Source organism: Triturus cristatus, unplaced genomic scaffold, assembly GCF_964204655.1.
Source record: "Triturus cristatus unplaced genomic scaffold, aTriCri1.1 SCAFFOLD_255, whole genome shotgun sequence".
NCBI lineage: Eukaryota > Metazoa > Chordata > Amphibia > Caudata > Salamandridae > Triturus > Triturus cristatus.
In genome coordinates, this window is record NW_028187355.1 from 89,067 (window position 1) to 115,966 (window position 26,900).

General features: G+C 46.8%; 1 protein-coding gene across 1 annotated transcript in view; it reads left to right on the top strand.

Annotated features, from left to right (window-relative positions):
* The window catches only part of LOC146771205 (E3 ubiquitin-protein ligase TRIM39-like), a 173,634-nt gene that overhangs the window by 32,113 nt on the left and 114,621 nt on the right, over positions 1-26,900 (top strand). Inside the window, exon 2 of the mRNA XM_085640297.1 lies at positions 15,912-16,007. Coding sequence (XP_085496423.1) covers positions 15,912-16,007 — 96 coding nt within the window. The remainder of the gene's footprint in view (positions 1-15,911; positions 16,008-26,900) is intronic.

The following is a 26,900-nucleotide window of genomic DNA, read 5'->3' on the forward strand; positions in this document are numbered from 1 at the left end:
ACTCAAAATAGACCACTCCCTCCTGAAATCAATGGCGAAATATTACATGTCAGGAGACTCAATTGGTTGGGCCCCAGACCTAAGGACAAACAGGGTGATGTCATTATAATTAATTTTCGAGACCGTAGGGTGCTACCATACATAACGGACTGGTATACCCCGGGAAGGGACCTTGGCATCACAACGGCCGATCTTAGTTATTTTTATCCCCGTTCTCTTTTGTCAAATTATCCACTTCCATATCCATTACCGAGGGTCACCCCTGAGATATCTCATTCAATCATTCCAACTTCAAATAGATATGCCACTTTATCAGGCCTGGATGATCAGGATTGATTTCCTAATTGTGAATTCACGACTGATAATTCCCCTATCATTCCTGATACCTTTAATCTACATCTTATAGAATTAAATTCTTCCACCACGGAAAACCCGGGAGTGATACATGATGATCAATCAAATCGCTCACTAGAATCTTCTTCTATCGATGTTCTTCCTGGTCTTGAGTCACACGATGCTTATAACGTGTCTTTAGTCTCCTGGAATGTAGCAGGATTGGCCGATAAAATAAGTGATCCTGCTTGGCTGGCATTTGTTAAAAAATATACCATCATATGCCTGCAAGAGACATGGTTGGAAGATAATAGCGCTTACATTGAAGGATATCAAAGCTTTACCAGTCCAGCAATTCCCTCAGCTAGTGGAAGGGCAAAGGGGGGTCTGGCTATTTTTATAAACCTGGCTCTTTCCTGCCATACATGTAACCGACAGCATGCAAACAGAAATGTCCAAATACTTGATCTAAAGAGAGGCAAACGTGTTTTGACTTTGATTAACTTTTATAATGCTACATCCAGTCAAGGGGATTGTAACATATTGTCTTTGAAAGAAATGTTGGCAGAAGGTGCAGGTGTAATGGCATGTAATCTATTAATAGTAGGAGACTTTAATGTGCACCCTTGTGGTAAACCCCCGAGATACTCCTATGGGGTCTCTGGGCTGTAACAATGTGAATGGCTTTCATTTCAACCACACTAGGTGTGGACTTCTCCTAAATGATTTGCTAAATGAAAAGAATTTGTTCGTAGCTATGTCTATGGTACCGGAGGACAAGGTTTATGATGTACCAACATTTAAAGGTTCTGCCTATGGGTCTTTTATAGACCATATATTTTTATCCGCAGACCTTATCATCCAGGCTTCTAGTTTCACTATTCAATCGAATATTTATAGTGATCATAACCCCTTAACTATTAAACTGGGTGGAGGAATTTTTGAACTGCGTAGGCACTGTGAAGATCAAGGAACCCTAAAATGTATTAATGGAAAACGTCGCTTGAAATGGAATCTAGTAAATCATGAAAATTTGTATAATGATATCAATAAGTTATGTGGCCAGGAACTTGCGGCTTGTGCATTAACATCCATTTCTCCTGAACAAACCATAGCCTCGTTTGAGGTTGTGGTGTCCATTGTAGGTTCTATGCTGCTAGTTCCAGCGAAGGGACAAACCAGAAATAATCCTAAATGGTTTGACCACACCAGCTCCAAGGCAAGCAAAGACTTAAGAAAAGCATTGAAAATTAAACCTAGAGATTCAGGCCTAATTAAAAATCTACGTGCGACTTATAAAAAAACACTTGCTAGACGTAAAAAGGAAATTAAGGCCCTTACCTGGGAATCTCTGCTTGACCCCTCTACTCTGGGTAATAGCAGTAAATTCTGGGAAATTATTAACAAACCTCTTTTTGACAACCCCAGTGATACTGCCCTAGGCACTAATATCCCAGAGGAGGACTGGATTAATCGTTTTAGTGCAATTTTTAAAAGTAACAAGCATCAAGCAGAATATGATTTTTTAACTATAAGGGTGAACCCTCTGTGTTTTTTGGTCAACGAGGTAGAAAAGGCCATTCAAGGGCTAACTGGTAATAAGGCACCAGGCCCGGATGGCCTACCTCCGGATCTTTTTAAATCTTGCACTTCACTTTGGGCTCCCGTACTTACTAATGTAATAAAAGCTGCTACGGTTTCGGGTTGTCCGAAGACATGGGGGCACTCGACTATAGTTCCCCTGTTTAAAAAGGGTGACCGTAGCAACCCATCATGCTATAGACCAATTTCACTGATAAATTCGGTAGCAAAGGTAGTGGGGGGTGTAATCCTGACTAGACTAACAACATGGGCTCACGAAAACAAAATTCTATCTCCAATACAATATGGATTCAGACCTGGACACTCAACAGTAACCCAATGCCTGAATCTATATTTGATTACAGGCAAATATACTTTGGCGCGGAAGGGAACTATTCATATGGCTTTCATGGACCTATCGTCCGCTTTTGATTGCGTGGATAGGGGTAAACTATGGGACATCATGTTAAAGATGGGTGTTGAGCAAAACCTAATCCATTTACTGGCTGATTTGCATTCTGATTTAAGAGCAAACGTTCGCTACACCCAAGATTTGAAAGTGACTGGGGACATAAGAATTAATCGGGGTGTTAGACAAGGTTGTATCTTGGCCCCATTCCTCTTTAACCTGTATATCAACGAGTTAGAGGACTACTTGCTGAGAACAGGTATGGATTATCCCTATGTAGGTCGAAGAGGAGTCCCGGTTCTGCTTTACGCAGATGATGCTGTCCTGATTTCAAGGACAGCAAATGGTCTCCAGTCACTTCTTAATTCATTCTATCTTTTTATGGAGTCCCGAGGCCTTAGTATTAATAACTCTAAGTCCTTTGTCATGAAAATTGGCCATGGTTCACGAAAACCAAACTCTTTTAATATAAATGGGGAAAAAATTCCAACATCTAAAACTTTCTCATATCTCGGTGTCCTTCTTGATGACCAATTATCTTGGGGCCCAGCAGTCATTAAAAAAAGGACGAAATGACTCGTGTTAACGCAGCCATACTTGGATTTGCGAGAAAAATGGGCAATAGTCCGGTGGCGGCCTTGCTTAAATTATACCAAGCAAAGAGCATCGCCGCTGCTTGCTATGGTAGCGAGCTTTGGGGCTATAGTCAGACGCGAGTCCTAGAGGTTACAGAAAATAATTTTCTAAAGAAGATTTTAAGGCTGCCAAGGGGCACTGGAAACTTCTCGGCTCACGAGGAGTTAGGTATGCCCTTTTTAGGCGATAGATTAGCCGCAAACCCCATACTTTGTTGGCTGAACTCTTGGTTGAATAGTGACATACCCTTTACCCACGATATATTAAGTGAAGCCTTAACTTGGGATGGAAGACTTAAGGTCCCATGGCTGAAATATATAAAAGATTGCCTTACTGAACTTGGACGGCCAGCCCTGTTTTCTACCCCATCCACTATAACCAAAGCTGATGTCACATTCGTGAAAAAAGCATTTTTTACAATTAGGTCATTTGCCCAGGAGGAGGACGAGTTTGTGAAAGGCAGTGTCAGGAAACACGCCCTACTAAAAACATGTTTACATTTGGAACCATATCTTTCATGGCCTATATCTGGCTATGATCGTTTTTTGTTGACAAGGTTCCGCTTTGACTTGTTCCACCTCCTATTGGCAGTTCCAAGAGGGTCCCATCGTGGACAAGTGCTGCCTGCTTGCGGCTGCGACGGAAAGTCTCTGCAAGATCTGGCGCACTTTTTATTTTTCTGTTCTTATTATTCAGTACCCCGAAGGCTATACCTAAAGCCTTGTTTAAAGAAATTAAAATTTACACAGATTAAACCAGCACTTTATTTCCTTCAACTTTTGAACTGCGACTGCACTTTATATGTAAGTAGCTTTTTAAAACTAGCTATTACTTTCAGGAAAAGTATGGAGGGATAATTATGCTGCTATTATTGTTCTATTCCCTAATGATTTTTTAGCTTTGTATAAATTATTTATATTCTTAACCTGTTTTTCCTGCTTGTTGCCTTTACTTATATTGTTTACATAGTTCGCCTATTATACAAAAGTATTGGACAGTTTTCTCTTTTTTTTTTATGCAATATATTTGTGAAATGTTTGTTCATGTACTGTGCTTTTATGATTATTAAATTTTACAATCGAATAATGATATTTGTACTTGTACTTGTACAATATGAACATTGATTGGGACCTACAGGAACACGCGGTTGGGAATACTCAAACCTTTGCATGTTTCTCTGAAACTGTTGAGGTTGCTGATAGTTACTCTGGCTACCGCGTGGTGGGTAGGCCTGCTGTAACAGAACCTTAGTCTTTAATTCCTTTATTTTCTTGTCTGCCCTATCCTTCTCATCTTTATCCCTATTTTCGTAATACTGTGCAGTAGCCAGTATTTGCGCTGAAGAGGAAACAGCCCAAGAACTCTCTGAATCTTTTAATTTCTTACACAACTCGGGAAGCAAATTATGCACAAATTTATCAACAAATAATCGTTGGCCACCGTCAGTACTCATGTCTTGACCACTGTGGTCGATAAATGTTTCTTCAAACCTTGTAAAGAAATCAGATACTGTTTCATCTTTCTTTTGTTTGCATGCGGATAATTTATCCCAATTCACACGAATCGCGGGCATTAAGGTTTTCATGTAGGTAATAATTCTACCAGGGAGTTCTGCTACCTCGGGCTCAGGCTTGGCACCACCAACTTGTCTAGTGTCTGCAGCAATGATATTAGCCCATGTGGCACCTAGTTCTGCAACGTGATCTCATTACGAATCGATCCCCATAAAGGCTGTGGAACAACATTCCCGAACAACATATCTATGTCAGCCAGATTCATGACACACGATTCTGCGGTTTGTGATAACTCCTTATAATATCCTGCAGGGTTTTTACAGGGATCAGGCAATGTCTGCTTAAGCGCTAAAACTTCAGATCGCTTCCATGGAACATGTACCCAAACACGCTGAAAATGTGGCAGAACAGGGGGATTAGCAGCGGCATCACCAGGTCTCCAAACTGGAGGAACCTCACGCATCGGATATTGGCGCGCTTTTACCTTTTTCCCCACAGGGAACTCCTGTTCGAACAATGACTGATAACAATCACCATTCCTGAAGGACAATAAAGTCGCAACTGCTTTATCTACATCGGGACCCACAATCGTACCTTTTCCAAAATCGAATCTCACTCGACACAACTCCTGCGGGCTTGAGTCTCCACCATGATCTTCCAATTCCTCACAGAGAAATTCACACATTTTCTCAAACACATATCTCTGTTTTGGGGCTTCCCATTGGTGAAAAACATTAACAACTGACTCTACATCGTAGCTTGAAGGAAAAACAATCCATCTACGTGCCATATGGTCCAACACCTCTTTCTCTCCAGAATCAGGCAACTGACTACGCAACTGCTTACGTTGTGAACCAGGGGTCATACTGGATGACCCAAAGAAAGGCGACATCAAACTAGTGACCGCACTAGTTATTCGTTGTCGTGTAGAAGGAGAAGTTGAGGCAAGAACGGGGGGAAAAACAGAGGGAAGAAAAACGGGTGCAGATACAGGTACAGTGGAAGTATCAGGAAGAATGCCAGGACAGGCAGCTGATGTACTAGGCAAAGTCGCAGAAAGCACAGAAGAGACAGGTAGCGAAATTGGCGGCCCATGAGAGGGCTGCACCATAGGAGCCGGCTGAGGAGGAGCTGGAGGCTGTGGGAAAGCTTGCGGCAAATTAACTGCAGGCTGTGCATTTAAAGGTTGTGGAGGTGCTATAGCATTTTGCGCATACGGGGGTGGCGAACTTAACAAATGTGACATTAGGGGGTCTTTCTCCTTTTCTTTTGACACATCTTGCTGAAGGGGCGGCAAAACTGGGTAACATTTATCAATGGCTAGCTTGCGTTGCCTGTGCAACTGCTCATTCATTTGGTCCTCTTCATTATCTGTGTCGAAACTACCATTTTGGGGCCATTTTAAAACACCATCCTTCCTGGTGTATCGGATCCATACTTCATTATATGTAATGGGGCCCACGCCATGTTTCACATAAAGCTCATAAGTTGGAGTTCCAATTGGAGGAACCGGACACGAATCCTCCAATCGGGAGTCCCTTTTACAACCCAAACAAAACAAATTTCCAAATATACTAGCACCAGGCATCTTCGCTCACTAGTCTAGTTTCAAACTTCAAAGGATTATCGAATACGATAGTCTCGTGAATACACGAGTCCTTCGGCTTTGGTACTTGCAAGTTCCAAATCAAAGCAATCCCGAAGGATACCAAAATCCCAAAGGATACCAAACAAACTGGGAGACGCTCCACTTATACTTAACTGAGGTATCGATGATCGATGGCGTCACCAGAAGACTCTCTCATTTGTTTCGCTCTACCAAATCGTCAAGGGTCCAAAACAGGGCGATAGTCAGGGCAGCAGTCCTTCGTAGCCGTCGGGACGCGGAGAACCTTGCAGAAAAGACTTTTGGAACACGTCGACATGCAGGGGTCGATGAAGTGGCGGCCTTCCTCCAGAATTTCCACACGAAGCTCCTCACAAACCTCTGGCTGGACCGGTACCGCTGAAATCGCCCCGAGTTGGGCGCCAACTGAAGTACCGGGTTTTTAGAACCCAGCGGTGCAGGGGAACACACCCGAAGACTTCGAGTCCTTCCTGTTTCAGACCCACAGAAACACAGAGTCTTCTAGGTGAAGTCAAAGATCGTATTTATTGGCTGCAGACCAATCACAGGTATCAGAGAAGTACAACACAATGTATGTTCTCAGGAGACTGCTCCTTAACCAAAAACCAGTCTTTTCTTATATACAGAATATTACGCTCCTGGCAACACCGCCCTTCTTTTACAAGTGGTCATTCACATATTTTTGTTTCAAAGGAACAGCAGAGCCATAATGGCAATCCCACATTTCAATTCGTTAAGCATACAATCATTTTACCCAGCAAGGCTCAGAACCCTCATCAGATAACAGCGGACCCTAATTTAACGGGCACCTCCTGCTCGTAAAACAAGCCATAAAGTAGGATCGTGTGGGAACAAGGACTTTATGATGGGTCAAGCCCTGATGTTAATCACATTAGGCCGCGGGGAAAGGAACTGGCCGGACAGGACTGACCTCGGGCAGCGGAGTCAGTTTGCACAGGTCATAGAGAAGTCACAGAAGGTGTACGTGTCCTTTTAGGCCTAGGCATGGCCTTCGTGTGAAGCCTATGTGAGGGCAACCACAAAATGGCTACTGTTCTAAAATGGAACCCAAGGGTTTGAAGTGTAGTATCGTATACACGGTGAATTCATTAGAGAAACACGGCGAAAACACTCATATATACCGCATTAGTCATTTGCGGTTCGCTGATACTAAAATCGGCATTGGTAGAACCATGCTTCCAACATGGTTCCGAAATTTACAGTACCACAGTTCACAATGCCATTGCGAAGGCCTCAGAGATGGGCTGCCCTGCGGCCATTATTTTGGTCGATATAGATAAGGCGTTTGAGTCCCTAAATTGGACTTATTTATTTCAGCTCCTCTGATCTCTCAACTTTGGTCCCCGCTTTTTGTCCTACATATAATTATTACACACAGAGCTCTCGGCCTCTGTGCGGGTAGCAGGTTTCCGGTCAGCACCCTTCCCATAACGTCAGGGTCCAAGGCAGGGTTGCCCCCTGTATCCATTGCTATTTGCGCTCGCCACAGAGCCGTTAGCTACATGGGTGAGGCGGGACCCATTAATTTGTGGGTATGAATGGTCACAGGACCGGTCTGACAGAATTGCGCTATATGCAGACGACGTACTATTCTTTTTAAGCGATCCTGGATTTTCCCACCCCCGGATTCTCCAGATACTTTGGGTGTTTGTGGAGACCTCCGGCCTTGGAGCTAATCCAGCAAAGCCAGTGTTATTTCTAGTATGCGGAGCCCATGGGCTCGGCTCCTGGCTTTCGCAGTTATCCCACGCAACCGAGGGCTTCAAATATCTGTGGGTCTTCATCTTGCCTTGTCCCACGATATCTTGGGCACATAATATCAATCCACGCACGTGATTCGCCCAGGTTAATGCACTCCTTAATAATTGCCTATGGGGAGGGGGCGACGCCTGTGTTGCGCTACGAACCTTCATGCAGTCGACGTACTGTGGCTGTCGCCGAGCTTCCAGGCTTCTGAGCATGGGACCTCATTGGAATCTCTACCCTGAGCGATATTCTGCTGGGACCCACTCTCAAATCTTTTCAGCAACTGCAAATAGAATACCACTTGCACCGGACACAGTTTTACAAATATCTGCAGCTGAGACATGCCCTGACTCCCCTAATCTGCTCGCTTGGAGGTCTACCAGAATTTCACTCCCTAGAGGGACGTTTACTAATGGGGGATCTTGGCACGCAAAAGATCCTTCAAATCTACTAGACACTGACTACCCATACCCAAACCACACTACACAAAACCTGGGATGTGTGGGAAGCCGAAATCCCTGACCTTACAGACGATGACTGGACTGAGGCTCTAGCTAGTCCTGAGGTGCCACTATAGCCACACGATACCACCTAATTCCATTTAAATACCTCCACCGAGCATACTACACCCGCTCCACCCTCTGGTGGATAGGCGTTATCCAGTCCCCCACATGTCTGAGATGCAGAGAATCAGAGGGGACGTTTCAACACACGGTCTGGAGCTGTGGGGCACTGAGGGGATAGGGGAAAATCACTATAAGCAACATCTTCTATTTTTGGGCCTCACATTTGCCAAGAGGGGCATTGCCCAAACGTGGAAGGGTACCTCCCCGCCATCAATGGGTGGGTGGAGAAAGGCCATGCATGGAGGCTGAAATCGTGGTGTACCAGGCGTATGGTTGTCCACAAAAACATTGGAAAATATGGTCTTGCTGGGCAACAGACCGCGGCATAAACCTGCCTCCCCTGCCACCATTAGACCCTCCCTAAACCAGGCAATCAAATCACACTTGACTTGGAGATTTACTTTTCTTCGAGAGCCTGATTAGCGACGAGGAGCACGGCTGATGCCCTGCCCTCCCCTGCTCACCTCGGAGTCCCGCTGTTGTCTCACTGGGTGCAACCCTGCTGCTGCTGGTGCCGCTCTGCCATCTTGCGGCCCCGGCGTGAGGAGACCACAATTCCCAGGCGCCCTAGCGCCCCACCGACGTCACACAAGCGCCCGGAGGCGCTCAAAAGGACGCCGCTCCCTCGGTGGAGCGGGAAGTTTGAACTTGGAGATTTACTTTTCTTCGAGAGCCTGATTAGCGACGAGGAGCACGGCTGATGCCCTGCCCTCCCCTGCTCACCTCGGAGTCCCGCTGTTGTCTCACTGGGTGCAACCCTGCTGCTGCTGGTGCCGCTCTGCCATCTTGCGGCCCCGGCGTGAGGAGACCACAACTCCCAGGCGCCCTAGCGCCCCACCGACGTCACACAAGCGCCCGGAGGCGCTCAAAAGGACGCCGCTCCCTCGGTGGAGCGGGAAGTTTGAACTTGGAGATTTACTTTTCTTCGAGAGCCTGATTAGCGACGAGGAGCACGGCTGATGCCCTGCCCTCCCCTGCTCACCTCGGAGTCCCGCTGTTGTCTCACTGGGTGCAACCCTGCTGCTGCTGGTGCCGCTCTGCCATCTTGCGGCCCCGGCGTGAGGAGACCACAACTCCCAGGCGCCCTAGCGCCCCACCGACGTCACACAAGCGCCCGGAGGCGCTCAAAAGGACGCCGCTCCCTCGGTGGAGCGGGAAGTTTGAACTTGGAGATTTACTTTTCTTCGAGAGCCTGATTAGCGACGAGGAGCACGGCTGATGCCCTGCCCTCCCCTGCTCACCTCGGAGTCCCGCTGTTGTCTCACTGGGTGCAACCCTGCTGCTGCTGGTGCCGCTCTGCCATCTTGCGGCCCCGGCGTGAGGAGACCACAACTCCCAGGCGCCCTAGCGCCCCACCGACGTCACACAAGCGCCCGGAGGCGCTCAAAAGGACGCCGCTCCCTCCGCGTCGCGGGACGCGCGCGGGCGGGCGCCGGACGAAGCCCGGACAAAGGGCGGGCCGTCTGAGGCCGAAGTAGGCCGGGCTGGGCCACCCCTCTTGCATCCACGGTACACCTCTGACTGGTACGTTTCACATTGCTGTTGGACATACACGTATAACAGACTGGTTGATTAGACCTCTTGTTGTGACCATTCCTATCATCTGGTAGCCATGGCTATGTTCACACGCTCGGGAAGGGGAAGCACACTATGTGGAGGTTCTGTAAGTGGCACTCTTGACCACTTTATAATCCGTGCCTGCTCTGTATTAGAGAAGGAAATTGCAATTACAGAGCGACGCCTTTCCCTGGACGCTACAAAAGATAAGCGTTCCTCAATGGGCGCTTTTGCACTAGCTGTTTCACCCGTACAAGCTAACACTCAAGCAGTCAACATCTTAACAGGGAACCCACTACACCTACCGGCGAGTGTAGATACAAATTCCCCTGGCCCTAGTGACCCTGTCCCTGTGTCATTTTTGGATCTCTCATACTCTCCCCAGCTAGTTGCATCCCAAGAAACACCTAACACTGCTAATACTGCTACTCCATCTCTTGTAACCCCCGCAATTATTGAGCCACCCACTGTAGTGGACCCAAAAATTGTCCCAAACAAAAGGAAAAGAGTGGGTAGCGGTAATAGGGAGGACCAGACAAAAGGTCATAAGAAGAGTAAAGGCAAACCACGCGTTGGTACGGGTAAGAAAGTGGTTCACACAGCTTCCCCTATACCACATCCTTCCAGGATAAGTTTGCCCCCTGTCCACCAGGCAAATCTAACCATTGATACTGTTGCTCAACAACTTCCTCAACACTTTGTATCCCAAAATGACCCTGATCCTCAGCTTGCACTGATTGGTCAACTGGAAAAAATAATTAAATCTTTATTGCTTCCAATGATGGAAAGAGTAAGGTTATTGTCTGAGAGACTTGAGAGATTTGAGCAGGCCTCTCTTGACAATTTCTTTTCTCTCAAATCTCTAATCAAGTTGCATTCAAAGATAGGCAAGGATCATGATACTACTACTGATCCATCTTTAATGACCTCCAACGAACCTATACCCCAAGCTGTATCGTCGAAACCAAATGCTGCTTTAAATCTGGGCTCAAAGAATGGAGCTACTTCATCTAACTTAAGGTCTCCATTACCCATGCTATCCTTGGGTAGCTCACTTCAAAATAACAAATCAGCCTCTGGTTCGACCAATAGTTATCCAACTTCCGGGGAATTGGGAAACAATGTTGAATCCGCTCAAAATTTTCAAGAACCATCTTCCAATGAACCTGTACAAATCCAATCTAAAGCCCTCCCTACTGGTTTTGAGCAGTCCCTACCTTGTATTGATCTCCCACCGGAGTGCCTACCACTTGTTGCCATTCTGACTGGAGTCCCGCGCCCTAAAGCCGCCAAGCCGGAATCCTACACTGAATTACACAATAAAACAATCCATTGGCTGAATGTTAATAGGCCGCTCCCAAAACACCTAAATGGGCAGGTTCTTCATGTCAGAAGGGTATCCTGGGTGGGCAAAAAACCGAAAAATACGCCTGGTGACTGTATCATTATAAATTTTAGGGACCCTCGGGTTACAAGATTAATTTGTAATGACCAACAACCCACTATGAGTGGCATAAGATGTCTAGATCTAAACTACTTTTACTCTGATATCTCCTATCCTCACTATTTATACCCTTCTTTTTTCCAATCACCCTATGATGGTTACTTTAAGGGAGTTGGAAATATCAACGAAAGGGTTCCTCCCATTTTTGCCCCCGGTAGATATCATGATATCTATAGCTGCTATGAGCACTATTGACACGGAATTCCAGTAGTGATAGATACTTCTCCAGTTGCTGGAATTATTGCCATCTCAAGAGATCCCGAAGCAGTTCTTGATCCTGATAAGGTTCCATTACAAACTGGTTCAAGTTCTCACACCCTACAGCACTGCCCCAATCACATCTCAACTATCCAGGATATTAGTCACACTCCACAGACTTCTCTCTGTACCCCGATCCTGGCTACCACTAATCATTCCATCTCATCCGTATTGCAAGACACATCTATTATCTCTCCGTTTCTCAGGATCCTAAATTGGAATGTAGCTGGTCTTGCTAACAAATTGGACCTCCCGGATTGGAATTCCTTTATAACAACCTACAGTATCTGTATTTTCCAGGAAACTTGGGCAACAGAACCGCACCACATGATTGGTTACACCACTTTTTGCATACCAGCCACTCCCTCCCGGTCGGGAAGAGGACGCCCCTCGGGCGGCCTGCTGATCTGGGTTAGTATCTCACTTGGGTGCACCATTAGGCAGGCCCATATTGCTTCGCCAGATTTATTACGTCTAACCCTCAAGGGAGCCCAGGGGAACAAGTCCCTTGATATATTTAATATTTATGCAAGAGGCCTTAGTGGAGGAGCTTTATCACCCACATTCGTACTCCTAGAGGACGAACTGCGAAAGTGTCATCACGCATCTTACGTCCTGGTAGCAGGAGATCTTAATTGCTCCTTCGAGCCCCTGGCCTCAGTAGATCTTCCCGATCTACTAAAAGATGACGCCAAACGAGGTATTCCGTCATTAACGTTGCCTCCTATTAAGAGATGGACTAAGTCTGTTGTATTTTTGAATACCATGTCCTTGGAATTCGGCCTAAGGGCGGCCAATGGGAGAACACCCTCTGACCTTCAGGGTGCGCATACCTACAACAGGCCTAATCATAGTTCAAGGATCGACTATATATTTCTCGACCTTAAACTTTGGGCATTCATGGAGGACATGGAAATAATCCCTTCTCACGATAGCGATCATAATCAGCTATCTCTTTGTATTAGATCACTATGGGTAGATCAACAAGGGCCTTCTATCCTTCGAGCAGCCAGCTCGTTGCAAACCTCGGAGGTTTACCCTGCCAACTGTGAGCGGCGTCTCAAATGGCACAAAGTCATGTTGAATGATGACAAGGTCGAATTAATAAAGTCAATTTTATGTGCCTCACAGGTCGAGTTGGCCCATTCAAATACCCATCAGGTTGCACTCGATAGAGCCCCCTCTGTTTTTCAAGATACTATCTCCAAACTGGGAAATATTTTCCGAATACATAACAAGGGTGGCTCATCGAAGGGAGGGCCTAAACCTATCCTAAAGAATGGCTGGTACACGCAAAGCTGCAGAATTACGAAATCTGCCCTAATAGTGGCTCTAAAAAGTGGGATTTCATCTGCGATCCAAAAAGCCAGGAAAGACTATAAGACTTCCGTCTCTAATGCCAAAAAGTCCTGGGAGGAGCAGTACTGGCAGACCCTAAGAGAGGCCTCCTCCAACCGTAATCCCGGTGTCTTCTGGGACGCAATTAGAACTAAGAACAGACCAGCCCACGATCTCTTGACATATAATATTACTGGTATAGCATGGTACGAGCACTTTCATAAACTATACTCTACTGGTTCTGAGAATGTGGTAAAGTTTCTGCCTGAGGATTTACCCTCCCTTATGGATGCCTCGAATACTGACCCCTTCACGGAAGGAGAGGTACATAGTGCTATCAAGTCCATCATCTCCCAGAAAGCAGCTGGCCCGGACGGCATTCCTGGAGATGTCCACAAGCTTGATCCTTGGAACTGGGGGAAGTTACTTTCTACCCTTATCAACGCTATCTTAAATGGCGCCCCGGTCCCCGAATCGTGGAAGGGGGCCGAGGTCGTCCCCATTTTCAAAAAGGGTGCTCGTGACGATCCTGCTAATTATCGGCCGATTAGCCTGATCGATTCCTCCCAGAAGGTCATCGGGAAAGTGATACTGGAGAGGATATTAGCTTGGGTGGATGATAATGGCATCCTCTCTGATTATCAAGCAGGTTTTAGGGCCGGAACAGGCACTATCGAACAGGTCTTTAGGCTGTTTCTTATCTATTGGAAGGTTGTCCTTCTTGGAAAGGGCTCTCTCTATCTAGCCTTCATAGATTTAAAAACAGCATTTGACCTTGTTCCTCGAGATAACCTCTGGCGTGTTCTGGCCTCGATGAACATCCCCTCTTATCTATTGGCCCTGCTAATAAAACTCCATGATGGTAATTACGCCCGAGTACGCTGGGGTCCCCAGGGCCAGAAAACTGAGAGAATACCAGTAAACAGGGGCGTCCGCCAGGGATGCGTTCTCGCTCCCACCCTCTTCTCACTTTATGTAAACGGGGTGGTGGACCATCTGCGGGAAGTCCCGGCAGATGCACCTTCTCTGGCGGGCGAACGTGTTCCAACTCTCCTGTTTGCTGACGATACCCTCCTTCTGTCTAAGACACCTATGGGCTTGCAAACTCTCTTGGACAACTTTCAATCTTTCTGCAATGACAGAGGCCTTATTATTAATACCACCAAAACAAAATACCTAATTTTGAATCCTCCGAAGAAATTAGGTCGGCCTCCAGCCTTAAATGCAGTTCCTCTTGAAAGGGTCAAAGAGTTCGACTATTTGGGCATCCGCATAACAGACACCATGCGCTGGGTATCCCATGTACAGAAGATGCTCCTAACTCACAAAAGGGTCACTGGTGCCCTCCTTAGAGAGCACCGTTCATCTTCAACTAGGCCAATAGCCCCAGCACTAGATATTTACAAGGCAAAGGGCGTGAGCTCAGCGCTCTATGGTGCTGAACTATGGGGCTTAAATAATATCGAGGTATTGGCTAGATCCGACTCCAATTTCTATAAGGAACTGATGGCACTCCCACAGAGTACACCTATAGTGCCCCTATTGTCGGACTTAGGGTGCCATCCATTGTCAGACCTGGCAAAAGTACGCCCCCTACTTCTTTGGGCACGGCTTTGGTGGACTCCGGAGCTAACCAGGTATGCGGAGGGTCTGACTGAGATACTTTCTATGCCTTCCTGGAATAAAATCAAGTGGCTGAAAGATGTCAAGACCCTCCTCTATGATCTTGGTCTTAAAGATGCTTGGATAAACAGAACTTCGCCCCCGAAAGCTGTACTAAAGAAAATCTACTGGAGCTGGGTCATAGGCAAAAGGAACTCTAGTTCCCAACTAGGCAGATGTACCACTGAGTTCCTTCTCCTCAAAGACGTAGTTTGCTTTGAGCCTTACCTTGATTTTATTCAGAAGCCATATGACCGTGCTCTCTACTTTAAATTTAGGGTTGGTACCCTCCCGGTGCGTGAGCTGACCGCCCGCTGGAAATTTCCCTCCCAAACTTCTCCATTCTGTCCTTTCTGTGCTACCAAAATTGAATCCATTGCACACGTGCTTTTTGCATGTCCAGAATATAAATCCCCCAGATCATATTGGCTCAAACCTCTATGTAGAATCCTGGGCACACGTGACCACCTTATGGCGCTGCGTATCCTTAAATCAGATACGAGACCTTTGTACGCTTGCGCACTTTCAAAATTTCTGAGGTGGGCCTGGCTCCTAAGATCGAAAGCTTTGGCAGTTCTAGGCTAAAATAGCCTGGCTCTTTCTTTTACTTGCTTGCGCATGTTTTTAATATTGTCCTATTTATAATGTTTACATGTTTTTTTAAAACATTTCGCAAGATCTTGGGAACATGAAATATGATATGATGAGTTTATATGTTTATGGTTTCTATAATGGTTTCACATGTCTGTATATTTTTATATTTGTATGTGCTTTTTAAGATATCTTTTATCGAAATAAAGCTTATTTCAATCATATTTAGGTAAGATGAGTCACTCTGTCATCTAAACATGTACACCTGGACATTGTACTTATAGTGAAAGATGCAGTAACCTGTGCCAAGTTTAGTTAATGGGCCTGTATGTTCACAGGCAATGTTGTTGTTTGAATATAATTGGCACCATCTCATATAAGCTGTATCCGAAATATATGCTTCGAGTACCGTCCACTATGTACCGTCAAAGTCAATAAAATTTGTTAATAATAAAAAAGACTGCACTCCATATATCTACACTTATTTCTTGCACTCTCATCTCTGCAGGTAAAACTTCAAGAGTGGCGGCGTCTTCTGAAGAAAGAGGAGGAATATTTTCAGGAGTCTAAAGTCAAGGAAGAGGAACAATACAAAACCATGAGGGTGAGTGGCTGCAGTGAGTGCTGTGCCTCTGTTGTCTGTATGTGTCCATGCCCATGTCTTTTTGTGACCTCTTAGAGTTCAAGAACACAGAGGCTGATGAGTCACCCTACAAACTGGGTCATGGTCCCCACCAAATAAATATACTGACGGGAGTCACTGCACTTGAAATTTGGGCCTGAAATCGGCCAAGGGCTCATCCTAAAAAAATCATAAAATCAAGAATTACTCTTCTGATCCTAAGGTAGTACTTACATACTCACACGTTGTGTGTTAGAGTATGTGTGCACAGGTGTTTTATTATCTGGCTACATACCAGTGTGTGTGTGTGTGCGCGTGCATATGTGTGTGCGTACATGTTCACACTTAGGTGTACATGTCTAAGTATTTGTTCAAGTATGGATGGTCCTGGTGTTATCTATGGGAGTGCATGCATGCTGAGCATCCCTATATCTGTCTATTATTTGGGCTTGGATTAGGGCTTGTGTGTGTCTGCATATGTATATATATCATTTTTGAGACACAGAGTATGCAAATACATGTGTGTGCCTATGTGCATGTGTGTTTGAGGGTTGTGTATGCTTTAGTCTGTATTTATTGGCTGTGGGTTTGTACTTGCGTATGTGGATGCCTCTCTATGGGTTTGCGTATCGCAAGGTCTGATATGTGCATGAGTGTTGAGTTACACAACCGTGAGATTTTATATGCATCTGTGTGTGAGTATATATATGTATGGATGTGTGAGTCTGCATGCAAGAACTGAAGATATCCCTCTGTGAGTTTGTACAAGATTTGTGTGTGAGTATATATATGCATGGGTGCGTGCCTTTATGAGTCTGTGCATGCATGGCCTGAAGATATCCATATGTGAGTCTTTACAAGGTTTGTGTGTGAGTGTGCACATTAATGTGTGCATCTGTATGAGTGTGTACCTCTGGGTGTGTGTATGCATGGATCTGGAGTTATACATCTGTGGGACTGTATATGCATCTGTGTGTGAGTATATATATGTATGGATGTGTGAATCTGTGAGTCTTTGCATGCATGGCCTGAAGATATCCACCTGTGAGTTTGTACAAGGTTTGTGTGTAAGTATATATATGCATGGGTGCGTGCCTTTATGAGTCTGTGCATGCATGGCCTGAAGATATCCATATGTGAGTCTTTACAAGGTTTGTGCGAGTCTGCAAATTAATGTGTGCATCTATATGAGTGTGTACCTCTGTGGGTTGTGTGTGCGTGGATCGGTAGTGATCTATACATCCAACAGACAAAGCAAGCCTGGAGTAAGCCCCTTCCTAAACAAAGGTTTTAGCAATGTAATCATGCTATGGTATCGTAAATACATCAACAAATCAGAGAACATCCAACAGAGTTCGCCGAAGTAATGGAAGCTCCAACATTGTGTACATGAGTTTTAAACCATGAATAGTTCATCTAAACCAAATGCCCTCTAATCTTAGCACGTTTCGGGACATTTACATTCCATTCTTCAGGACATATGCATTTCTAATTCTAGGAATGAAATGGGCAGAGCTCAGCTTCAGCCTCTGACCTTGGACATTCTCTGTTCTGCTCAATCCTCATTGCAAGTTTTTCCTTCAACAGTCTCATTAATCGGCCTTAGTTTGACGCGTCAGTTTTTATGCCTTCATTAGACCTTTCTTACAGGGATAGGCCACAGCTGACTGGAATGTCCCAGGATAACTGGTGCACCTAGCCCTGCCTCAGGATGGGAGAAGGGGCAGGCCTGTAACGTGGAAGCCCCTTCAGCAGTGGTGCACATTTACCACCACTCTGACACTGCCATTGGTCGTGATATTTAATTGTTCAACAGGGGGTGTCTGAAGAGATACATTTAACAAGGGTGTCACTGCCATAAACATTTCATGGTATCAGATAAACTCTCCCACAGTTTTCATGAAGTGTTTCTCCTAAGGTGAATTGGGTCCTACTTTATTGTACTCATTTTGCAGACAGAGGAACCAGATCCACCCTCTAAAGCTTTGAAACTGCTTTAGTTGAATGTTATGGCGTGACACAGAGGCTAACATCATGCAAATCTCCTTTATTGCCAGCTCACGGCAGCAACAATTGAAGAATATAGAACTTCAATAACATTTTAATAGACTATAAAGTCCCCCTGTATGCAGTGTTCTCCCTTTCGTTGTTGCTTCTTCTCACAAGATAAGTACAGCCTTTATAGTACTAATACTTAGGGCTGATTTTGATGTCGCCGGTCCCGACCGCCTCATTAGGATGCGACGGAACACTGTTCTGTCGCATGCCTATATTCCACTATAGGAGCATGCATTCCGGCTGTAAACCGGCCGTAATGCATGCTCCCATAGTAAAATTGGAGGTACGGTTCATCCCTGCACCCAGTGGCAGGCACCTCAATGTGCCAGCCACAAGGTGCAGGGATCATCAGGGGGGCACCATAGGCACCCCCTAGGACTCCAACTGGAGGCTGTGCACCAAAGGGAGCCCTGGTAGGGGCCCCAAACATGTTTTTGACATGGTTTCCATGTCGGACAGACCAGCCCTTGAGATTACAGGCCGGCTGCTGAATGGCAGACGGGCTCTCAGAGCCCGTCGGAAGCAAGCCGGAATGACCGTCCAGTTTACTTTATGACTGCCTATATCTTATATTTCATCTTAATTAGGAAAGTAAACCGAATGGCCCATTACGATGCGGCCCTAAAGACTCCGACCAAAGGCCGGAGGCTTTACAGGGCATATCATAATCGGTGCCTTATTGAGTTATTTTACCTTGAGATATTCCACCCTCCTCTATAGAAAATAAGAATAATATCCATCTCCTACCCTGGTACTAACACGCTCAACCAGGTTATTGTGTAACTTCCCATGTCTCCCAATGTCTTTTCCTGATCCTAGGAAGGAGGGTGGTTGTTTTTTTATATTTAACTTCCCCACTCTTACAGCGTCGGGTCGGAGGTCCTACTACCTCCGTACCCGACACAACTTTTCGGCGTTTCCCTCGGCTCCTTAAGGCCAAGAAATACGCCCTTGCTGTGGACTGGTCTTTTCTTTCAAAGTCCGACTCCATGCCACTTGTTGCTGCAGGCCAGCTTTCTTTGAAAAGTGTGAGCCCGCATCCCGCTGCCATAATAGCAGGAGCTTCTTGAAAGAAGAAAAAAAAAGACCGGCTTGCGAAGGACACCTCCCGCTGAGGCCGTCGCGCTGCACACGCGGTGACTCACCCATCAGCAGCAGTCCAGTGGAGTCATCTCACGGACGTGGCCACGGAAGAGAGTCCGTCTACTTAACAAAGATGCCGGCAGCCCTCCTTTTCCCTCAGCGACTGCAGACCCATGTAAATAAAGGCAGCGGTGCGATGCACAATCATCGCACAGTTTAATAAATAACAACAGGAAAAAAGAGATAGTCTGGGGCACAACAATAAAGAAAGAACCACACAATTAGAGGAAAGACCCTTAAGAGATGGTCAGCCACACTCTGTACACGCTGGTGCCATTTTAGGAGATTGGGACACCTTAGTAAAGTCACAACAGTGGCCATTTTAACTGATTGGGCCAACTGCTTCAATTCTGGCAGTTGCAGTCCAACGAACTGCCAAAGCAGCTGTTTCCTTACACTGAGCCCAGTAATCTTAAATAATATTTACCTTCTGCCATGTCCCTTGAACCTTCAGAGAATACTATGGAGCATAGACTGGAAGAACTTCTAAATAAGGACCGGATAAGGTAATGGGACACTGGATGACATAATTAATAAAAAAGTGAAGGTTCTCTCCAAGAAAGGTTGGCCAGTTGCTGTCCCAGGACACCCTGAAGGGGGAGAAGGGGTGATTAAGGCCCAGAGGAAAGGGGCTGCAGGGGAAATCCTGCCTAAGAGTGTAAAAAAGCCCAAACGCTCAAAACAAATGACTTCACACTTTGGCGGTGACAATGTTGGTGCCTCGGGCACTGCAGATGGGCAAGAAAAAGGCCCAGAAGTACCTATTCCCATCAATTGCGATGAAACATTGGAGGATGAAATTAACCTATCCTGTTCCTTCGTTTTTGATACGGATATTGAGGAGATAGAGGTGAGGAATATGGGTACAACTGACAAGTCATCAAAGGCCTCCAGCTCAAAAATGGGCATTGTTGACCCATTCGGAGAGAGTATGTTTGACCCGCCCAAACAACCCTTGTCTCCAGAGTTGGCTCCATCTGGCATTTTGCCGAGTACCTCTCCTTTTGGCTTAGGAAGGAAATACCAAAGAGGTCAGGTCCCGTCTTAGATCCGAATGCCCACGCCCCGCCCTCCCGGATAAAGTTGGGTCTACCTCAGAGTTAGACGCAAAGGTGGTGGCTCTAAGCGTCAAGGGAGGAAAAGGCCCTAGGAAAGGTATCGATAAAGGCCTCAAGTCCTGCCAAGACTGTCTACTTGATATTACTGACCCACTCACAAAGACGTTTGAGATGGCTGAAGTGGCTCATCTTAAAGACACCCTAATTGACCCCAAGGAATTGCGCCAATGGGCACAAAGAGCCATCTGCCTCCTGGGGAACGCAAATACTGCACTCTCAAATGAGAGAAGAAAAAGCATATTGCAAAAAATAGATCTCAAATTGGTCAAACTGGCCACTAGCGGAGGGGTAGCTGCCTCCCAGGGTCTACTTTTTGGGGGACAATTTTATTAGGGACATAGCTAAGTACATGGGCGCATTTAGCTCAATTCAGAAGTCCTAGAAAGCCATCAAGAAAGTTTTCCAGGATAGGGTTTTTGGCAGGGCCGAGAGAACATGGGGTCGGTTCTTTAGCCGTGGCCAAAGCTCTTCAAGACCCTACCTGGGACATGGCGCAAGATTTGCGCACCCACACTTTGCTCCACATTCGTCATTTATACCCCCAGAAACAAATACCTTACGGGAGAAGCTTCAGAAGTGAGCGGAAACAAAGAGGCTTTTCAGTAGGTAAAAACTATGAAAGACCTTTCAGATACCCCTATAAAGGTGGGAGGCAGACCAGCCCAATTTTGTGGAATCTTGAATTTGGTGAATCAGGACCCTTTGGTCCTAGACTCAGTGAAGGGATACATGATCAAATTTACAGATACACCATTACAAAGGAAAATTCCCCCAGAACTGATATTCTCACAAGAAAATTCTATTTTAGTAACACAAGAAGTAGAGGATTTATTGACCAAAGAGGCAAAACAAGAGGGAACGGAGCCAGGTTTTATCAGCAATATCTTTCTAGTGGAGAAGAAAGACAAAGGGATGAGACCAGTGATAAATCTAAAAGAGTTGAACGAATGGGTGGTCTACCACAATTTCAAAATGGAAGGGGTGCACCTCCTTAGAGATGTGCTAAGGAAAGGGGATTGGCTAACTTGGTTAATCTAAAGGATACATACCTGACCATCCCAATTTGGACTCCACACCAAAAGTTTTCCAATTCACCTGAATGGGTGGACTATGGCAATTGTGCAGTCTCCCTTTCGGACTTTCTTCATTCCCTTGGTGTTTCACCAAGGCTGTTCGTCCCATAGCGGGATGGCTAAGGGCGAGAGGGGTGAAACTAATAGTTTACTTAGACAATATCCTGATAATGGCACAGTCCACATAAGTGGTCTCACGCCACATAGAACTTACAATGAGCCTACTAGAACACCTGGGTTTTGTCATAAACAGGAAAAAATCTTGCATGGTACCAAACCAGGAAATGCAGTTCTTGGGTTTTGTCATGAACATAATAAGGGCAGAATTGAAATTGCCAGGGGAAAAGTTAAGGAAACTTTACAACGAATTGAGGAATCTCTTAGGGAGGAAGAAACTCCCCTTGTGGGCTCTAGCAAGGATCCTAGGCCTTCTGTCCTCAACAAGATGAGCAATCTACTGTGCACTCCAAAGACTCAAAGCCAAAGCATCAAGAACATGTCAATCTTATTCTCAAATGCTGTCTCTGGACCTGGATTCAAAGAAGGAACTACGTTGGTGGCTGAGGAATGAAGAAGCATGGAATGGCAGAGCCATTTTTGGGGAAGACCCGAAGATAGTGATAGAATCAGACACAAGTTTAGAGGGATGTGGCGACTCATCAGTAGGGGGACACTGGACTGATGAGGAGAGGGAGTTGCACATCAACTGCTTGGAATTACTGGCAGGCTAATTTGCAATTCGCTGCTTCACCAAAGACTTAATGAAGTGTTCTGTAATGCTGTGCATGGATAACGTATCTGCGGTCAGATACGTCAACAAAATGGGGGGCCCTCGCTCCAAGGGTCTTGCAGATTTAGCCAAGGTCTTCTGGAGTTACTGTCTGAGCAAGGGCAGGCATGTTAGCAGCAGCAGAGCATATCCCAGGATAGAGAAACAGTGTTGCGGATTGGTTCTCCCAGAATTTCAGAGACTCTATCAATAGGAGGTTGAACAAGGACATTTTCCTCAGTTGCCAGTCGATATGGGGACCTTTCGGGTGGACCTCTTGGCGGACAGATTGAACACTCAACTGTCGACGTTTTTCAGCTGTATACCAGACCCTCAGGGTGGATGCCTTCCTTCTGAATTGGCAGGGCCTAGCACCTTATGCTTTCCCTCCTTTTGTTATGCTACCAAGACCTACTACTACTACCTAAGCTACTGTTGCACGTTTGCAGGAACATGGAGGTCACAGTAGTGATAACACCGCTCAGGAGGTCACAGGCATGGTTCTCAATTCTACTAGAAATGAGCATAGGTTTACCAATCTTAATTCCAACGTTCAGGGAAATAATTACAGGCTCAGACAGCCGGAGAGTCACATCCTCTTGTAGAGCAGGGACATCTGACGCTGATGGCTTGGAGGATTTCATGAGACAATGGAAGATCCTAGGCCTTTCGGCAGACGCTTTCAGACTCATATCCAAGTCATGGGCGCCTGGCACAAGGAAAGCATATAGACTAATTGGGAGGAATGGGTTTGTTCCTTTGAAGGAACTACAATCCCGTTTCAACTGATTTACTACATGTAGTTAATTACTTATTGGATTTATTCACTTCAGGACTCTCTTATAGAGCAGTTAATTGTGAGAAGGTGGCCTGATATATGCTGTTCACTAGTTCTAGTGGGCACCTTGTATCAGTCCAAACAATCCCTTATGGTGATAGGTTAAAGACAACTTTTATTGAAAGCTATCCTAGTGGTAGCTATGGAGAGCAGCCTTCAGGCTAAGTCTTGAAGGAATGTAAAGCAGCTTGTTTTACCAGTCTATAATCTCTTGAATGACCAAATGAAAAGACAACCACACCAGGTATATATTTAAAATATATGTATTTAAGATAAAACACACCCCTCTAGTCTCTTTATGAGACTGGAGTTCGAAGTACTTAGATTGCAAGTCAGCAATTATCAGTAATAGCACAAATACACGTTTGGGCCCTAGGGGCGTACCAAACCATATACCAAAAAAGTGGTATAAGAACCACGACTGAACTAGACACAAGGCCTAGAGCCTGTAGAATCGCTGGGACCCCAAGGAACCACCCAAGGTAGTGACACAGGGGACCCACAGGGACTGTATGCAGTGTGTAAACACAACTGCGGGTTCCCGTTATCTTCTATGGGCAATGTCGCGGTTGGAAATGTAAAGATTAGGGACACTTCTAATCGAGTCAGGACCAAACCCTTTTGGACTTAAGAAGTTCTTGGGCCAGCACCCACGGGAGCACCGGAGTACTCGAGTTACCTCACCCAGGGAAGCCGGGTGCATAGGTGTCTTTTGGTGTCGGGTCGCGTTGTCGATTTCAATGGAAGCCTGCAAGAACTGCTGCTGCCATGAAAAGGAGAAGTGTCCGAAGACATCCAAGCCTGGATCTAGGATGGAAGGAACCTGAAAGCAGAGGAGTCACTAGCCAGTGACCTAGGGCAGGATGAACCAATACCCTCAGATGTCGGGTGCTTCAGGTGAGTTGATGGGTGTTTTGACTCTTCAGTCACGAGGTCCAGGAGGTATAGACGAAGTCCACGAGCCGGATTCGAGCTGTCCCACGAAGTCTGTCGAGTGCTGCGGTGTCGGCGACCAGATTGGACCCAACAAGCCTTGGCAACGGCAAGTCACTGGAATTCAGAGAAAGGATTGCGGTGCAGACCAGCAAGGTCTGAGGGACTCACCCAGCGAGGGTAACTCAGGGCACATCTGGAGCAACCAGGAAAGCCCAATTAGAAAAGGAGTTGCCTTCGTGGGAACAGGCTAGCCAACGGGCTAGTGATCGCAAAGGACCCTCGAGCGGTCGCACTTTAAACTGGCCCACGGGTCACTCGTGGAGTGGAGGCCAGCAATCTTCGGTGCACAAGGTGCTCAAGGCTGGGGCTACTCGGAGCCCAAAGCACAACTTCGAGGAAGCATAGGAAGATGCTGTTGCTGCAAAAGATCACGGTGTCCAGGGGTCACGGTTCCACGTCACCCACGATAGCCACGGGCCTCAGCTTTGCTGTGGACTCAGGGTAGCCTCGGGGAAGTCTGCAAATCCACCTCTGGTGATGCGAAGACTTCGGCATCCAGCGGGAGCTACAGTGATGCAGACCGGTCAGTTGCTTCTTTGGTGCCTGCCAAGCAGGGGAGTCACTCCTTGACCCCAAGGGAGATTTCTTCCGTCTTCTAGTCGTGGTCCAGGATATATGTTGCAGAGTTTCGTCCAGGGTAATCTAAAGTCCTAGGGACTGGATTCCTATACTTATAGTAAGTTTAGGGGATGGACTAACTCTAAGGCCCCACCTATGGGTGGGCTTGGAAAGAGGGGTGGTTACACCCATTTCCTTTGTCGAGTTTCGCGCCAGGGCAGGGGCAGGTAGCCCCTGCAACCGGTTTGAACTGGACTATGCACAGGGACACTGTTGGACTTGGCCCTTTTTCCCTCATTTTTTTCGTTTTTGTAGTGTTAAGGTGCAGGTGCTTACTTCGCCCAAGATGGCTGCCACAGACCCCTGCTACTGCAGGGTGGTCGTTTTTCATAGTAGCACCCTAGCTGCCAGGAGCTGGCTGGGACCCACAACAATGTTGCGATACCAGCCCGCCTTTTTGTCCCATAGTTAGAGTGGGGAAGCTCCTGGAAGAAGCTGGAACCTTCTAAAAGGGAGGTGGGGTTTTACTTTTGCCGCCTTGGCTAGAGGTCACCTGACCTAGGGCTACTTAAGAGTGGGAGGGAAACTTGTGTGGTGAGTTGGCCATTGGGGTGAAGCAGAGCTGGAAGAATCCACCAGGAGTGTAGGCGGTAGGGCCTAGCCAGGGACTTATGCCTCTGAGAGTGACAGGATTTAGGTACTGCCTCTTAAGTGAGTGAGGTGCCCTGTGAATCCCACTGATCTTGCCCAGTAGTAGGAGGACCCAGAGACTCTCTGCCAACCTGACTAGGAAGGATCTAGTCGCCCTCTCCATCCCTACCCCTGTAACAGAACCCCTTAAGGGCGCCAGATACATCTGCGCCAAAAGACTTCATCTGTCAACTGAGAACTGAAATCTAACTTTAAGAACTGAGACTGCATGACAAGAGCGAGCTGTAAGCCTTGAATGCCAGAGCTGAGACTGCGTGTCCAAGCTACCCTAGTGAACAAAATACTAAGCCGATTGCCAAGACACCGGGGATCGACCAGGTACCAGCGCTGTGACCCCCGCGCTTCCTACCCTGGTCTGGGACCCCCGGCAGCGTGCTCCGCTGAGCACTGTACCCCATCCTTAATTTGAGCCCCCCCCCCCCCCTGCGACGACGAAGCCAGCGCGCTCACCGCTGCGGCCTGGAGGCCTGGAGGAGTGCCCTGCTGTGTCGCGAGGCCCAGGAGAAGTCCGGGGCCCCGTCGCTGCCGTCGTAGCCGTGTGAGGAGAAGCGCAAGGTCGGGCCGAGTTCCCCCAACGTCGTGAGGACGGACGCCTGCTGACGCCGAGACGGAGGTAAGCCCGGAGGCCGAGATCCCCCCTGGTGCGCCCCCTGCTGGTCCGGAAACCGCACCGCACTTGGCCCGTGTTGTCCCCTCCGTGGGAATCCCCTCCCCTGCCTGCGCGACGGAGAGACCCCGCCGAGGGATCCTGTCCGTGTCCCCCCTTCTGTGCTACTGAGCGCGGTGCTCTGTGAACTGCACCGGAGCATAGGGACTCGCTCCTCAAGTCCAGTAATCCTCCCCGCTGGAAGCCGTTCAAAGTACTGACTGACATTGCTCTCGCGTGGCGCTTCACGCCACCGACTCTGCTTCCTCAGCCGGAGAGACCGGGACGGCGAGTAACCCCATGTGTTATATGCTCTGCTCGAAAGTAATTATATGCCCAGGGATGCGAGTAGCGCACTGTGTTACATGCTCTGCTCGAAGTAGATTATATGCCCAGGGATGCGAGTAGCGCACTGTGTTACATGCTCTGCTCGAAGTAGATTATATGCCAAGGAGTGCGAGTAGCGCATTGTGTTATATGCTCTGCTCGAAAGTAATTACATGCCAAGGAATGCGAGTAGCGCACTGTGTTATATGCTCTGCTCGAAAGTAATTATATGCCCAGGAATGCGAGTAGCGCACTGTGTTATATGCTCTGCTCAAAGGTAATGACATGCGACTGATTACGAGTCACGCGATGTATTAAATGTTCTACGCAAACGTATTTACATGCAACTGATTGCGCGTAGCGCTATGTTTATATGCCTTGCTTCACAGTACTAGGGGCCATTGATCACGAGGAGCGCTCAGTTCTACAGGCGCCATGTTAGTGAACCCAATGTTTCCCCCTTCAAGTATTACGCTTAGTTAGACGGCCGGTTCAGGGAAAGACTTTACGTAAGCGCGCACAGCGCTAGAACAAGGTTAGGCACTGCATAGATATCACCCAGAGTGTCGAATGTAATGTTACGATGGTATTATGTTTCATGGATTACCTTGTTATTTCCTGAACTGCAACTGACCAGC